The sequence below is a fragment of the Camelus dromedarius genome, chromosome 28 (assembly GCF_036321535.1).
Source record: "Camelus dromedarius isolate mCamDro1 chromosome 28, mCamDro1.pat, whole genome shotgun sequence".
In the NCBI taxonomy this organism is placed as follows: domain Eukaryota; kingdom Metazoa; phylum Chordata; class Mammalia; order Artiodactyla; family Camelidae; genus Camelus; species Camelus dromedarius.
The window spans coordinates 6,533,710-6,551,178 of NC_087463.1; the positions used below are offsets into that span (position 1 = coordinate 6,533,710).

At 49.7% G+C, this 17,469-nt stretch overlaps 1 protein-coding gene across 7 annotated transcripts in view; it reads right to left on the minus strand.

Annotated features, from left to right (window-relative positions):
* The window catches only part of ST8SIA5 (ST8 alpha-N-acetyl-neuraminide alpha-2,8-sialyltransferase 5), a 68,837-nt gene extending 51,554 nt beyond the window's left edge, over nt 1–17,283 (minus strand). For all 7 annotated transcript variants that reach the window (XM_064480320.1, XM_064480319.1, XM_031441980.2 and 4 more), the window contains exon 1: nt 15,937–17,283. In XM_064480320.1, coding sequence (XP_064336390.1) covers nt 15,937–16,067 — 131 coding nt within the window. In that variant the 5' untranslated portion in view covers nt 16,068–17,283. The remainder of the gene's footprint in view (nt 1–15,936) is intronic.
* Nucleotides 17,284–17,469: the final 186 nt, after the last annotated feature.

The window sequence follows — 17,469 nt, forward strand, 5'->3', positions numbered from 1 at the left end:
GGGGTGTGGAGATATGAAAAAGGATAACAAAGGAAAAAGAAGCTTTATTCACTCGTTCATTTATTCAGCAAACATCTGTTGAGCATCTACTATGTGCCATGAAAATATTGGCAAACAAGACAGAAAATATTAGCAGTCAAGTGCTTAAAAGGGTGCTCTATTTTGTGTGTCTATTTTATTTTATTTTTAATTTATTTCAAAAGGGAGGAAAAGATTTGAAATACATATGGTGGGATGGTAACATCTGTTAACGTTGATAATTCTCAGTCATGACTACATGGCTGTCACGTTGCGGCCTAAACTTGAGAGCAAAGGCAGCTCTGCGGGGAGGCAGACAGCGAATGGAATGAGTGAAGCGAGGGCAGCAGGACTGAGAGTATCTGTCCCGCCTGCCCGGGTAGGTGCCCTGAGCCCCAGCCCGCTGCTGCCACCTGGGAACATGGGCCGTGTGTTGCCACTTTGTTCATTTTTCCAAGAGATGCTACAAATGCATTAATTTCCCAATCTGTAAATGCTGTGCATACCAAATGCAGCCTGGGGACCCCCACTGGCGACCCCTGACTTACATCCTCTTGCTCGACCCTGATCCTAGCCCTAAGGGGTAGGCAGTGTGCAACAGCCATCAAGGCTGAGGAAACCAAGTCAGAGAAGGGGAAGTTACCTCTCAGCCAGCTGGAGGCAAAGCTGGGCCCGGGAGCCAGGAGTCCTGACTCCCAGGTCAGTCTTCTTGCCACCAAAGTGCTGGATCCTCTCCCAGGAGTCAGCCCAGCCTGGGTCCTGCATCCTGAGGGCTGGGTCAGTGACCCTCAGACCTGCTCGCCGTCACAAGAGGCACCCACAGAGGAAAGCCCAGGGGAGGGCGGTTCCCAAGCCCTGCCTGTAATGGCTTTTTCCCTCCCCCTGGACCAAGCATGTATTAGGGATGCCAATGGCTGAGCCACTGGTATTACAAGATAACCCTGAGTCGGCTCTATCTGAGGGGAAAAAAAAGAAGAAAGTCACTCACAAGGCATCAGGACCTAACTTTGGCGGGAGGGCAACCTATTGAATTTGTATTTGCCCGCCTCCATTCCAAGAAGGTAACTTGGCTTTTTCAACCTCTTACTTTAGGGCCATGTGGGTTGCGGGCGCTGAAAGCTTCCCAGCTCACTGAAGCAACTGTGTGAGGCCAACTCGGGACGGAGGGAGGGCCTTCAGGTCTGGGGACGGGCGGGTGGGTGGGAGTAGCAAGGCCATGGCTGAGCAGAAGACTCCTTGAGTCCAGGAGACCCACTACAGCAGTTTGGGGTTCTTCCCAATGTCCCCCTCCAAGTCAGCAGGGCCTCAGAAAGACTCCTGCCTGGGGCACCTCGGAAGGCTAGCCCCAGGGCTCCAGAAGCCTCCAGAAAGCAGTAAGTGGACTGGCTGAGGCCAGGGTGGCCAGGGGAGCCCCCCCAACTGTTTTGTTCCACACAAGGCTCCAGGGCCCTCATATGACCCTGTAGGGGACAGAGGAAAGGCACCTTCATTAAAAGAAAATGAGGAAATGAACCATATCTTTCACATGCAAGCTGGTAAAATAAAATGTCTAATCACCCTTCCATCATGAGTCAGCAGATCACTTATGTTGCACCGCAAAGCTGGCAGGAGAGCTCTCCTTTATCCATTGTATATGTATAGATATCAAATATTTCTCTTATTATTCTATATTTATTGAACAGCAGTGCCAGGCTGGGTGCTGGGGTCCCTCAGTGAACAAGGCCCCAGCCCAGTGACACAGTTTCGACTAAGGAGACAGAAAAGCTAACAGGAGACGTAACAAGGTGTCATGGTGGAAGGTGCTGTGAAAAAAACAACGGGCAGTAAGGAGGGTAAGGAATTGAGGGGTGAGAAGCTGCTTCACACAGGTGGTCATCTCTCTGAGAAGGTGACATCTGAGCAGGACATGAAGGAGGTGACAAGGGAGCAGGTGGACCTGGGAAAGATTGGCCTCAGGCTGGCCCCGGCAGTGAGCGGCCTGAGGCATGAGTACCATGGCTTGTTCTGGGGCTGGCAGCGGCGATCCAAGGCAGGTGGCCGGTGATGCAATTCAGAGAAGCAGAGCCACCTTTCTATGGCCCCTCAAAGCCACCTGGGAGGGAGGTGACCAATGTTATCTTCTGAGCAAAGAACTCAGCTAGGCCCCCTAGGGGTCTGGCGGGGGTTGGCCCTCCCGGGAGCCCAGATCACCCTCCCCCACCTCCCACAGTCCGCCGTCCTCCAAGGTCCACAGAAGGCGCTGGGGTGGGTGGTCAGGAAGGCACCCTCAACAGAGGAGGTACAGGACCTCCCCACCCAGATCAAAGCAGAAATGCCTGCCAGCTGGGGAGCCTTTACAGGGGGGTTAACGGGCATAATTACCAGGTTCCACGTACTCCCTTGCTCATCCTCAATCCTCACTCACTAGTGACTCACAATATTTCCCTGACGGTAATGCCCCCACTCCCCCGAGAAGCACCCCAGGAAAGGGAAGTGCATTCATTCCCCAGGGTTTGCCTGGGGGGCCTTTCATTTGGGGCAACAGAAAAGATGCTGTAGGTGGGAGCGTCCTGAGGGACAGGAAGGGGGGCTCCCCAGGCTGACCGCCCCCAGGAGGGAAAGGAGGAGGCTGGTAGAGCAGGTGGGGGGCACTGGAGTGGGTGGGGGATCTGCAGGCGGGTAGCAGAGGGCTAGCACCCTTGAAAGCCTCCAGGCCGGGGACCCCCGGTGCCAGTAAGCATCCTGGATTCTAAGGTGGTCCATGGTCTGCAGCGGCCTCTCTGGCTAAGGAGAGGCCCAGGGGGAGTCCAAGTACTGACAATGCCAAGGTCCAGGAGGGGGGGGCGCACACTGAGGCCCCAGCCATGGGCCAGACAAGCTTCAGGCACAACTCTGGGCCAACCTCGCCACCCGCCAGCTCCTGCACAACAGAGAAGCTGGGCTCCCCCAACCCCCAAACAGTCCTGCTCTGCAGCCTGGTGTTCTAGACCTCCACCAGAGTGGGAACCCTAGACCATCCAAAAATGTCACACCCCTTCCAACTACCCTTGGTTAAATTTCTGGCCAACATTTATTTCAAGGGGGAGCCGCCCTGCAGAAGGAGTGTGGGGGTCATGGGGATACACACCAGCCTTCCAGCTTCCTCGGCACTCAAGTCCCAAATGGCACACCACAGCAAGCATCCCTGATCTTAGACTTCCGGTCTCCAGAACTGTGTGACAGTGACATTCTGCTGTTAAAGCCTCCAGGCTGTGGTACTGTCAGCCTTTCACATCACCAGGTTCCGCATCCACAGGTGGCTGCAGCCGTGGATATGGAGGGCTGACAGTAAGGGGCCTGAGCATCTGTGGATTTTGGTACTTTTTTCTTCCAATAACCCCAGCCCCCCTCTCTGCATGGCATCCCACACGCACCTCCTGGCCTACCTGCCTCATTTCCATCCCCCCCACCCCCAAGTCAAGGTCTCTGCAGGACCTGCAAGCCCCTCACAATGGGGCTGGCAAAGCCTGGCCTGTGCCATTCTCCTAAAGGGCCAGCCCCATGACCCACATCATCAGAGCTGGGAGAGAGAAGAGCATCTCGGCCAGCCACTCATACTGCACAAGACTAAACCGAGACCAGAGAGGCCGTTGGCCTCAGAGCACCAGGAAATAAAGAGAAAGGAAAAAGCCCTTGGTGACTTCCACCACCTGCTCCTCCAGCCTCAGCACCCCAACCTGTCCCCCAGAGTCACCCCAAATCCAGCCTCAGAAGCCCACTAGTTCTCTGAAGCCTACATCAGGCCCCACCTGGCCACTCACCACCCTAATTGCCATCTTCTCTGAAACCTATAAGATGCCTAGCCTATGCCACAAAATTACGAATTTATTTATACAAGAGCTTATCTATTTTTCTTGTTTGCCTCTTTCAGTGCTCTGTAAGTTCCTTGAGGACACGTAGCACACCTAATAATTCTTTAGTAATATCTCGTCTCCCCCAGCACAAAGCTGAATGAATGTTTAATGAACACTGGCTATTAGGAAAAAGCTTTGGGATTCCCTTCCTGTGTATCATTCATCCAATGAATAATGTCAGGAACTGTGCCAGGTCCTGGGAATTCAGAGATGAATAGAATATCTCTTACAAGGGTCTTGCAAGCTGTGTGAAATTATTATATAAATTACTCATCCTCTCTGAGTATTAAATGAAGATGTATCTTCACTTAAATGAAGGTGTGTCTGTTTAACAAGACTATTGTGAGGATTAAATGAAATAATCCTCACTTAGGATTATCTGCTTGGGTTACAGCCTGGCCCATGAATCCTTAATGAATGTTAATAATTCATATTATTCCCTGATGAATCCATCCGCTGCAGGTGTGTGTGTGGAGGGGGAGGGGGGTCCCACACATAGGGTTAAGAGCTAGAGTAGAGAATTATTGGAGAGGTTGTTAGATGAGAAGTGAGTGGGCCTGGATAAGTTAAAGAGGAGAAATCAGATCCTCTAAGAGGTAAAAATTTTCTTGGAAAGTACAAATGTCAAAAAGGGAAAAAACGAGAAAGCGAGCGAGCGCGGCAAGGGTGAGGCGTGACAGGGCAGCACTGTGTCCCTGAGGGGCAGCTGGGGAAGGGACAGGAAGTAATTAATACCCCCACCTAGTGCTGGCCAGACCCCGAGAGCCCAGGAGCAGGCCGAGAGTGAGGCGAGCAAGGCATCCAGGGCACAAAATCCAGGGCGGCCCCGCCCTCCGGCTCGCGCAAGCGCAGGGCGGACACCTCCTTAAACTCCGCCCCCGGTGCCCGGCTTGCTTCCCCCTAGTCCTGGCCCTACAGCGGGTGCTCCATCAAAACTTGCTCTGGGGCAGGGGTATAGCTCAGAGGTAGAGCACGTGATCGGGTGTGCAACGTCCTGGGTTCAATCCCCAGTGCTTCTCTTAAAGGGAGGGGGGCTGAAAAACCCTGCCCTGACCATAGTTGTTCTGCTACAGAAGCACAGAGCCCGGGAGGCAGTCAGCTCAGCCCCTCCTTCCTCTCTAGGATGTCCTCCATCTCCACCCCATTCCCAGAACCACCTGGATAGATCCTCCGGTCCCCAAGGTCCCCATCTCCTCTGTCTCCGAGTGATCGAACAGAAGGCTTTATCCTCGAGTAGAGGAGGAGCTGGATCAGCGGGGACAACCGTCGAAGGCCAAGGCGCACTTCAGATACAGCAGAGTCAGGCTGTACTTTCCTTGACCCAGTTTCACAAACTCAAGTGTCAGGCCTGCACCAGCCCTATGCAGGCATCCCAGATCTGCACCCTGGAGGAGCAGGAGAGAGGAAGGCTGGAGGGAAGACAGAGTATAAATGAGTCCTGTCTCCGGGAGGCAGGAGGAAGCAGCCCAGAGCGAAGCTGGGGACAGAATGTGGGTAAAGGCCCAGAGTCAGTTCAGACGAGATGTGTGTGAAAGACCTTTGGCCGACAGGAGTGAAGTTCTCCTTTAAGAGTGGGGCTTCAGGTGATCCTTTTGGGGGTTTGCGAGGTGGGATGCGCCATCTGCGCTAAGGGGATAAGATATAGTGGGCTCTTCAAGTTTTTGGAAAAGTCCTTTTAATAAAAGTTTGAGAACTCTGTTCTTTAGGGAAAAAAAAACAGCAGGGCTTCAGGCACAGGCTGATCATGCAGGTGAGACTTCTGTTTGGGGCGGGCGTAGAGGTGGAGACACTGAGGACTTCTATTTCTGGTAAAATGGCAAGCTGAACAACCCTACGCCACTGGTGCCCCTTCAGTAATGAAGGATTTCTTCCTGCCTGCTGGGGGTGCAGAGAGCTGACAGCCCCCAGCTCTCAGTCCCCTCTGGGAATCGCCTCGTGTGAGGAGAGCCAATCTGGCCAAGACCACAACCTCTTCAGAGGCAGCCACATCCAGTGACTGAAAATTCAACCCAGAGGTACAAAGGCCCGGCCTTCTCACCCTGAGGAGGCCTCAACTCAGGCAGCTCTCCTGAGCTCCCCACAGGGTGATGAAGGCCTCCTCTGGGGCTGCTTTTCAGCTCAGTTTCTCCCTCTGCTCAATCCCACCCTTTTCCCTTCTGCAGGTGTTGACCTCAAGAACACTTCTGAATAAACATCCAATATTCTAATCTCTGGCGAAGAGTCTGCTTTCCAGGGAATCCAATCTACAACATCTCCCACTACAAAACACTAGAATACGACTGAAATATGTATAATAATTCAAAAAGATACATGCACCCTGATGATCATAGCAGCACTGTTTACAATAGCCAAGACATGGAAATGACCTAAATGTCCATCAACAGATGACTAGATAAAGAAGTTGTGGTATGTTTATACAATGGAATACCACTCAGCCATAAAAAAAAATAATAAAATAATGCCATTTGCAGCAAGAAAGAAAAATACCATATGATATCACTTACACGTGGAATCTAAAAAAAAAAACAAAAACAAAACACAAATTAACTTACTTGCAAAGCAGGAACAGACTCACAGACATAGAAAACAAACTTATCACTATCAGGGAGGAAAGAGGGTGGAAAGAGATAAATTGGGAACTCAAGATTTGCAGATACTAACTACTATATATAAAATAGATAAACAAGTTTATACTGTATAGCACAAGGAACTATATTATATATCTTATAGTAACCTATAATGAAAAGGAATGTGAAAAGGAATACATGTATGTACACGTATGATTGAGACATTATGCCATACACCAGAAATTATACAACATTGTAAACTGACTATATTTCAATAATTACAAAAAAGAAAAAGAAACCAACAACAAAAGAAGCAAAGCCCAAAGCTGATCATTTAATAAAGATCATTAAGAAACAGAAAAAGAAATAAATGTCAGGAATTAAAAAGAGGCCAAAACTTGAGATATAACAGAATATTATAAACTTTGTGCAAATAAATCTGAAATTTAAAAACTTTGGAAAAATATAATTTACAAAAAATTGATTGAAGAAATAGAAAAACCTAAATAGTCTCAAACCATTAAAAACCAGAATTAGTAATTTAAAGTCTTTCCACAAGGAAACCATTAAGTGCAGATGGCTGTACATGTGAATTCTACCAAACTTTCAAAAAAAGATGTCAAACTTGCATAAAGGCATTCCAGAGAACAGATAAAGAGGAAACATTCATAACTCATTTTACAAGACTGGTTTTAAAACTAGACAAAGACAGCATTAAAAAAAGAAAACTACATGCCAATATCATTCAAGAACATGATATACAACATTCTAAATTAAAATATTAGTCAACAAAATCCCACATCATAAAACACAAATAACGTACCATGAACAAGCTGGGTTTATCTCTAAAATTAAAAGTTTAACATCTATTAATGTAATTTACCACATCAAAGGAGTAAAGGAAAAAAAGCACATACCATCCAACAGATGTAGAAAAAGTATTTGATTAAAATTAATATCCAAACACAATGAAACAAACAAAAACAAAGCAAAACTTTTTAGCACACTCCACATGGGAATCTTTACCTATTAGAAGAGATCTACAAAACAACAAAAACAACAGAACAACCAAGGACTCAGTGGTGACACTTTACCATCACTCCCTTTAAAATCAGGATTAATGACCCTATATACAAAAATTCATTCACAATGGATCATAGACCTCAACTTAAGAGCTAAAACTGTAAAACACCTAGAAGAAAACACAGGGGTAAATCTTTGTGACATTGGATATTGGACACAGGTAATGGTTTCTTAGATATGATACCTAAAAGTAGACGAACTGGAGTTCATCCGAATTAAAAACTTTCAAGTCACAAAGGACATCATCAAGAAAGTGAACAACCCATAAAATGAGAGAAACTTTTTTCAAATCATGCATCTGACAAGGGACTTATATTTGGAATCTATAAAGAACACAACTCAATAATGAAAAGACAAGTCATCCAACTTAAAAATGGGCAAAGAATCTGAATAGACATTCCTCCAAGGAATATATATGAATGGCTAATAATAAGCACATGAAAGGATACCCCACATCCCTAGCCAGCAGGGAAATGCAGTATTTAACCCACAATGAAATATCCCTTCAAAACCACTGAGATGACTATGATCAAAAAGATGAGTGTTTCCAAGTAAGTGGTGAAACGGGAATCTTCATACACTGCTGGAGGGGATGCAAAATGGTGTAACCACTTTGGAAAACAGTCTGGCAATTCCTCAAATGGTCAAATATAGAATTATCATGTTGGAACCAAAGGATCCTACTGTCATCAGTAACCACATGGTATTTGTAATTGCTTAACTATATTTTGTAATAGAAAAGAACAACTCTGATTCCGTATTAGATCACTTTCTTTGAGCTTCCAGTGCTGTTTCCTAGGCTTAGTCTTGCTGGTTCTGCACCTTTTGTAAAGGAATGTTGCCTGCAGCCTGAAATACACAGGAGAGCCTGTTCTCAAGGCTCTGCCCCTTAAGGATATTAGCACTTTTCCATTCATATAAAGATAACAAGTTGCAGAATAGAAAATAACATTTCTTTTGTTGGAGATTTACAGGGACACCATGATCTGACCCAGGTGGACAGCTGCAAGAACAAAGGATTCCAAGAACAAAGAATTCCTACACCAAGAAATTTGCAACAACCAAGCATACCCCCTCCCCTTTTTAGTATAGAAGGAGCCTGAATTCTGAATTGGGGGAGATGGTTCTCCGGGACATTAGTCTGCCATCTACTCAGTCTTCTGGCTTTCCGAATCGTCGCTCTTCCTTGCCCCAACATCTTATCTCCCGAGTTACTGGCTTGTCATGTGGTGAGAAGAATGAGTTTGGACTTGGTAACAATTTAAAGGGTTTTTCTACTTTTGCTGACCAGGACTGGGCTGGAAAGGAAGGGGAAACTCAGGTGATCTCCCCATCCCCCTCATTTTGCTCCCAACACCTGAGAAAGCCTTTGGGTGTTTTGTGCATCTTGTTCATAACTCACCCCAACTGGGCGTGTCTGCAGTTATTTTTAGCCCCTCATGGTTTCTTTGTGTTCTTTTGTCCTTGCCCCTGCAGAAACTGCAGCAAGAGGTCTCAGGCCTCAGCCTGCCTAACATGCCAGAAGCATCTATTAACCTGACTTTAAACTGCACAAGCGTTTCTCTAAAGCACTTTTCCACAGACCCCTTTCCTGAGCACCTTTGCTCGAGGCACAGGAATATTAGAAAAGACTTCCAAAGCTGGAGGTGAACATCGTACCCAGCAGAAGAGAGGGGACTGCTGCATCCACAAAAACAAGGACAACTTTGCAACACACTGTTACCCTGTCTGTGATCTCTATGGAAACCAGTGCCGCCCCTTAAACTCTTAGTATAAACCCCCTACCTTCTCTCCCCAGCAGGCTCACAGTCTTGGAGGCATCAGCCCACTTGACTTCCTTTGCCTGACAAAGAAATACAGCTGCCTTTTTTACTTCCTCCAGAACTCTGTCGAGCCTCAATTCAGTAAGTGGGGTACAGAGGCCGAGTTCTGGCGATAATGTGACCCAACAATTCCACTTGTAGGTATACACTCAAGAGAAATGAAAACACATGTCCACACAAAACCTTGTACACAAATGCTCATAGCAGCCTTATTCATAGTAGCAAAAATGTGGAGAGAACCCAAATTCCATCATTAGCGGATAAACAAAATGTGGTATGTCCATAAATAGAGTTAACTATTCGTCAGTAAAAAAAAATGAAGCACTTACACATGCCACAACATGGATGGACCTTGGAAACATTATGGTTAGTGAGAGATACCAGTCACACAGGGCCACATATTGTATGTTTCTATTTATATGAAATGAAATGTCCAGAAAATACAGATCTATAGAGACAGAAGGTAGATTAGTGTATATTTATTCATTCTTAGAGCTGGGAGGAATCAGGCTACTGGGGGTGATGACTTAAGGGGTACAGGGTTTGTTTTGGGTGGTAAGGAAAATGTTCCAACATTGATTGTGGTCATGAATGCACAACTGTGAATGTACTAAAAGCCACCTAATTGTACACTTCAAATGGGTGAATTTTATGATTTCATTTCAATAAAGCTGTTCTTTTAAAAAAAAAAAGTTAAGAAAAAGAAAACAGGATTAAGGCCAGGATATCCACCATGACAATTTTATTTATAGCCAAGGTCCTAGCCAGCACAGTATGATAAGAATAATAAATTAAGATACAAGGGTTGTAATGAAAGGGGGAAAAAAAGGTCTACACAGAAACCTCAGAAGACTCAACAGATAAATGATTATTACGTGTTTATTATTATTATCCTCCAGATTGCTGATTATAAAATCAAGATACAAAAGAAAAAAATCAAATTTCTATATACTAGCTACAAATAGTTAGAAAATGTAATTTTTAAAAGATACTTTTTAAAATTAGGCAGCTAGAGATAAATCTTTTAAAATGTTTAAACTCTTTATGGAGAATTATAAAATTCCACTCAGAGACTTAAAGAAGGACATTCAAGGCCCTTGCCTCTCTGGTCATCCTCTGCAATTAAGTTTAAATGGCAGATTGAGACCAGATCACACAATGTCCTTTCTACCTTAAAAAAAAAAATTACCCTTTCCCTGCCCCTCTGTTAAAGTACAAGTAATTGAAGTCCTTAACACTCTAGAGGTATGAGTTTACATGCAGATTTTAGCACAAAGGGGATCTGGAGCAGTGGAGGGCTTAAAGGAAGAGGGGACAATTTCCATGGCCCACATTCTAGCAAATCTTTTTTTTGCCCCAATCCTCCCCAAAATCGCCCTTGCCTCTACTGCCAAACCCAGGTAGGCCCTTTCTTACCTGATCCCTCTGCAGGGCAAGTCACAGGTAGGCGCTCAGCCTGGCGTCCTCATCCCCCGGTTCCCTTAACACTTTCCTCTCCTCACTCCCTCCACCTCTCTGCAGCCTCAGCCTCCAGGCCAGCTCTCCTCTCCCCAACCCTTGGGAGCAGGCACCCCTCAAGGCTCCCCCTTGGTGCCCTTGCCCATCACCCATTCACTCTGCTGTCTCCTGGGTGATTTCATCCAATTCCATCACACGGGCCAGTGGTTTTCTAACCAAGGGTTTCAACCAATAGGTTATAAAATCAATTTAGTGGCTTGCCCCAGAATTTCTTTTAAAACGTATTATGTTAAAATATACATAGCATAAAATTTACCATTTTAACCATTTTTAAATGTACAGTTCAGTGATACTAAGCACAGCCACATTACTGTGCAATCACCGTCATCATCGTCTGTCTCTTAAGACTTTTTCATCTTCCCAAACTGAAACTCTGTACCCATTAAACACTTACTCCCTGTTCCTCCACCCTGCAGCCCCTGACAACCTTCTACTTTCTGTCTCTGAATTCGATTCCTCGTATGAGTGGAAGCATACAGTATTAGTCCTTTTGTGACTGGCTTACCTCACTTAGCATAATGTCTTCATGTTGTAGCACACATCAGAATTTCCTTCCTTTCTAAGGCTGAATTAATTTTTTAAATAAAAGGAAACACTTTCTTTAATGAAGTAGAATAGACAATGTTAAAGTGAATTTCTCATAATAAGGCCAAATATTGTATCACAGATTGTTTCAGATGAATGTGTACGTGAGTGTGTTCTGGATCCCTGGGTACAACATGTTTCTTACAGTGAACAACAATCATCAAAGCCAGAAAAACACTGATGCTTTGCTGTTCGGTGACTCCAAAATCTCCATTGTTAATCAGGCTCTTGGCCCCCCACGTTCCCGAGCTCCTTTCCATCAAGCTGCTGGATTGCTCCAAGGGGATTGCCCCAACTGGATCTCCAAGTGTCTGAGCAGATCTAGACTCCAACTTGTTAGCCTCTTGCCTCCGTACGTGCTCCTCCTCACAGGTTCCCCACTTAGGGCTCCATGATCCAGCCCTGCCTGCCTCACCCCACCCCCAGCTGTAATACACGAATTACGATGAATTACTCAAGTCTCCCCTGAACTTTTCAACCATCGTTCAAGCCAGGTTTCATCCCCTCTCCTTTCCACCTCCTCCTGTTCCTATGGCTCATTCCCCTTTCCTTAAAACCCCCTTCAAATGCTTCCATACACCTTGAAGACATCCTGATTCTCTATGGCTCCCTCCTTCGTGGAGTCCCCTGCCCACACCTCCAGGGCGGCTTATGTGTGTGTTACGTGCCTTTCTGTCTCCCCCACAGGCTGTAAGCTCCCAGGGACCCTGGGCTGGGTCTCCTTGCACAGCACTGTGGTGTTGAGCGTGTAGAAAATCTCCCTTAAGTATTTGTTCAATCAAGAACAGACACAGAAGCCAAGAAACATCAAGGGCAAACTGCACAGCTTCGTTTCCTGCCTTTCCTCCTAATCCACATTCTCCAGGAGAGACCATGAGCCCACAAAGCCACCTGCACTGCCCCCCTTTCCTCTCTTCTCCTCCCCTGGGGCTGCCCTCCGACTCCCCTTCCTGGAAGTGCCTATTAAACCTCACAGGGAGAAGCCAGGAGCCAAAGAAAGAACACACACTGACTCTCGCCCCCACCTCTTTGTGGTGTGATCTGCCCCTGGTGCTCCCTGGAACAATTGGCCCTCTTTGTGCCCCTGAGCGCTTTGTGTCATGTCAAACAATGAAGGCTTTGCTGAATACATTCACCCCACTCAGCACAGAAGCAATGACCGGCCACCTGCATGAACCCCTGGCTCCAACGTGGATCTGCCCCCGGAGCCACGTTCTCCTCACTTTTGACCAGGCTGTGACAACAGCCTCCCACCCTCTCCCCTTCTCTAACCCTTCCTTATAAGGTGCAGGCAGCCATCCTGCCTAGTGGCTTTTATCACATCGCCATTCTACTCAAGGACCACACGTGGCTCCCTATGGCCTAATGATCCAAGTTCAAACTGTCCTTCTCAATCCACAGAGCACTTCACTGAAGCCACTGACCCAATATTACATCTGTCTCCTCCTTCCCTACACAACTCCTTACCAGTGGGGTCCATGTCTTCCCCGTATCTCCTGCAATTACTACCCCTGGTCTGTGTGCACACACACCACTTACAATCATTTCTTCGTCAGCCAGTATTTTGAGAACTTCCTATGTGCCAGGTACCGTATTTGGCACTAAGGGTACAGTTGAGGACAAAACCAAGTGAAATGAAGATTTCAGTCTACAGCAGGGTTTCTCCCCCTCAGCACTGCTGACACATGGGGCTAGATAAAGCTTTTTTTCTGGGGACAGGCCATGCATCAGAGCATCTTTAGCCGCATCTCTGGCCTCTTCCTGCAAGATGCCAGATACTCTTCTCTCCCCACTGCGACAACCAAGAGTATTTCCAGACATTGCCTGGGGGGCAACGCTGCCCTCGATTGAGAACCACAGGCCTAGAGCTGCCCAGAGAGCTTGTTACAAATCATCTGGGGAGCTGGTTAAAAAGGCAGATGATGGGCAGAGAGTATGGCTCAGTGGTAGAGTGCATGCTTAACATGCACAAGGTCCTGGGTTCAATCCCCAGTACCTCCCTTATATAAGTAAATAAATAAACAAACCTAATTACCTAACCCCCAAAAAAGGAATCACTTTAAAAAAAAAGGCAGGGGACTGGATCCCACCCCAGGGAGGGGCCCAGGAATCTGCATTTTAATGGCCAGGCAGGTGATTCAGATGCAAGGTGTTCCAGGACATGTGTTGGAGGAATGCTCAAGGCTCGTGTTTCTAGACAGGTGACAGACCAACAATGACATCAAGTCAATTCATCACAATTATGAAATGTGCAGGAAACAAGACAGGTGAACAGGTGCTATCTGTGCACCGATCTAGCAGCCACGACCTGGTTCAGGGTCAGGGCGGCCTCCACGAACAACTAACCAATGGTCAAGCTACGTGCGACAGCACAGGCAGGGTCAGCCTGGGAGAGCGGAGAGGAGGTGATGCCACATCTCTGCGCCTTTGCTCCTGCCCTCTTCAGTCCTGATTGGGCACTTCCTCTCCACCTGCCCAATCATCTCCTTCCTTCACCGGCCCATTCAGGTTCCACCTCCTCCAGGTAGCCTTCCTGAACAACTCCAACCCAGAATTGCCTCCCTCCTCAAACATTTTAACACTCACTTCCTATCTGATTGGTAGCCATTTTGTTTCCCCAAGTAGACTTCAAGCCCCCTGAACCCCAGGACCACATACATCATCTTCTTTAAAGACCCCACAGCGCCCTTCCAGCATTGGATACATGCAAGTTTTGTTTGCTTAATTGATTAGCCCAGTCCCTGGAGTGATGCCTGCAAGATGGCCTCTGAGATTTAGTGGGTCAGGGTCTCTGTGTGAGAGCTGCCCTCAGCCTGAGGTGAGAGACTACTATGCCTGCTGACCTCGGGGCAGCTGGCCCATCCACCCAAATTCAGGGAGGGCTTGGCACGGCCAGTAACTAGTTAGAAGCTGAGATGCCGCTGGCCATGGGTACGGGTAGTCTCCCACTGTTGACCAGGCAGCCGGGATCCCGGCAGCCCCAGCAGCTCTGGGTGGGTGCCAGCAGGGGGCAGGAACCCAGAGCCACCCTGCTGAGGAGCAAGAGAGCAGGCGGAGGCCGGCAGGGCTGCAGCAAGCAGGCCATTTGGGGCCCAGCTGTCCTCGCCCAGGGTCATCTCGGGGGGGGGGGGGGGGGCACTAACCAAAAGAGGCAGGCCCAAGGGGGCTGCAGCAAGCCTGCAGCCTCTCTGAAAATGTCCTTTAAAGCCACCAGCACCAAGCAGAGCTCATCAGCTGCCCTCAACCAGAGAAGAATGCTCTCTGGGAAGGTCAAGAGTAGTGGCTGGTTGGAAACAAACGTCCTGGGCGGGCGGCCTCACACTCCCCAGCTCTGGGACGCGGACCAGGAAATGGCTTTCCTACTATGAGTCGCAACGTCCCTCACCCACCCCTGTGTGTAGCCCAGACCAGGGGCACAAACGAATGATGTGGAATCCAAAGGATGAAAAGAGAACCACTGTTTTATTACTTGGAAGTTTACAGAAGACGACAGGATGTTTATAGCCAGGCATTTTGTTTTCTATCGGCCTCCAGGGGGAGGGGCCGTGATGGTAAGGACGACGCTAACAGCAAAGGAAAAACCTCCAGCAGAAAGGAGAGGTGGGCTCCTTCCAAAAGAAATGGGAGGAGCCTCGGGCAACCCTCTCCCCAAGCCCTGAAACCAGGCAGAGTAACTCGAGGCGTCCGCCCTCAGCCAGCAGGGCCGGCAGAAGAAAACGTTGGCATTTCCGTATATTTTCCGCACACACAGGGACGGAGGCTGTGTCCGAGTTTCTGAGTGACACCTCCTACTGCTCTTTCTCTTAATGGAGTTTGCCCGTGGATGAGGTGGGGTGAGAGGGGAGCCCAGGAAGGGTGAGTTAACTTCTGCTGCAGCTCTGACCTGCTGCATAAGGATGAGAAAGAACCATCGATTTCAGAAGGGATCAGGTTGTGAGTTTCACAGATCCAGTGGTTACTGGTTTATAAGAATTTATTATCTCTGTCGCATCGTCCTAGCCCACTGTCACCCCCACCTAACCCTGCACTCTTGGAGAGAAAATACGCTTTTTCCCCCAAGGGCCCCCACAAAAGTTCAGGACTCAAGAGGTAATCCTTTCCGGTTTTGAGCCCTCCACACCCGGCAGCCTCCCCTCTAACCAAATGGCCATGGCACTGTAAATTGGGGACACCGATCTGACCCGTGAGGCCGCTCAGAGCATTCAAAGGGATTTACCGTCAGCTTGGCAGCTCGGAATTCCAATCTGTCCCCCATATTTAGCAACAGAACATAGTTGCCGGGCTCCCCCGGCCATCGCTGGGCAGGAACTCGCCTCCGGCTGGGAGGAGAGGTGTGCTTTGGAGCGCGGTGTCCCGAACCTAACGCGGCGGCGCCCGAGGTGAAGTGCAACCCCATGGCCGCTCACTCCGGGGACGCCGGCGCTCGTCCTTGGGCTCTGCGCACTCACACCCGCGCTCGGACTTCCTTACCTCTTGATGTAGTTCCTGCCATACAAGATCTGTTGCAGCAAGGTCACCAAGGCGAAGGCGCAAATGAAGATGAAGAGCAAAGTTCGGTTCCCTAACAAATCCCGGCTCGCCGAGGGGTCTGCGTAGCGCATCCTGCCCGCCACTCGCTCACGGCGGGGCGCGGCGGGCGCCGGGCGCCTGGGGGCTCCCGCAATCACGCGCCAGGCTGCGGGGCCCCCGGGGGCGCGCGGCCCACCAGGCGCCTCTCGGCGCGGTCAGGCACAAGGTGGGGGACTTCTCGCGGCAAAGTTTCCAGCTGGTGAAGCCCGCACAGGGGCATCCGAACGTCGCACGCGCCGCGGCGGCGGCACAACAGGGCCCGCCTCAAGGAGGTCGACCGCGGCCCCAGGCCTTCCCTCTGGATACCTTTACCTCCGAGTGCCCGTGCCCGGCAGCCTCTGATTTCCCTGCGGAGGGGCGACGCCAGGTGCCCCGAGCTCGGGCGGTCCCTCCTGCCGAGGTGACGGCCAATGGGGAGCGGGGTCCCGGCAAGGTCCGCCTGTGCGCCTAGAGCGCGGCGCACCGCCCCCTCCGGTCGGGCTCCGGATCGGTCGCCCAGCGCGGGTCCCGGCCCCGGCGGGCCACGTCTGATCCCCGGGCCCGCAGCGAGGGAGCACGAACGTTGGCCTTCAGTTCTGCAGATGGGAGGTGGGGGACAAAACACTGGGACAGTCTGGCTAACGACAGGCAGGCGGTAGAGAGGGGGAGGGGTGGAGCCGAAAGCGCCGGGTTTGCATCTTGGAATTTATTTTAAAAAGGAGGCAGGAAGGGAAGCCGCGGCTGCGGAGCTGGGCTGGCTGGATGGGAGTATTTGCATGCGGCGCGCAGGGCACTGAGTCACCGCCGTGGCCGCGTCCTCGCGCTCTCGGGGAGATTTCTCCGGAGAAAGCCTGGCAAGGTCAGCCGGGCAGCCCTTCAAGGACGGAGCGCGCGGCTCCCGCATGCTGATGGCCTGCGGGGCTGCCCGCCCGCGCCCGGGGCGCCCAACTCCTGCCGGGAGGAGATTCAGGGGCTCGCCGCCCCTGCCACGGGCCTCCTCCCCCTCTCCAACCGCAGCTCTCGGCCGTTCTTCAAAGACCTTGTTGTCACCGAGACACTGGGACCTTGTCTCATCTTTGGAACCACTCGTAAATCTTAGGTCAGGCAGCTGGCCGCCTTCGGGTACCACAGTCCCCCTAAGCTTTAGTAAAGTCACTAAGTCTAGAAAGGTCTGTGCTTCAAGAGTGCACACCAGGGAAAATAAACGCCAAAATGCAATGCCAAAGTCGTGCCTCTTCTGAAATCCTAACCCCTAAATGGGCTCCCCTCCACACCCCCACCCCCGCCCCGCACGCCCAGCGACATCCCTGTCAGCCTGCCACCGCAGAATCTCCCACCCCCCTGGGAGTCACGTGCCCCCGGCGGTCACCACTGAGCCCTCGCTGGATGATTCTCGGATGTCCCTTCCCTGGATCCTCCAGCCAGTCTGGGAGGTTCTAGAATCAGGTCTGGGCT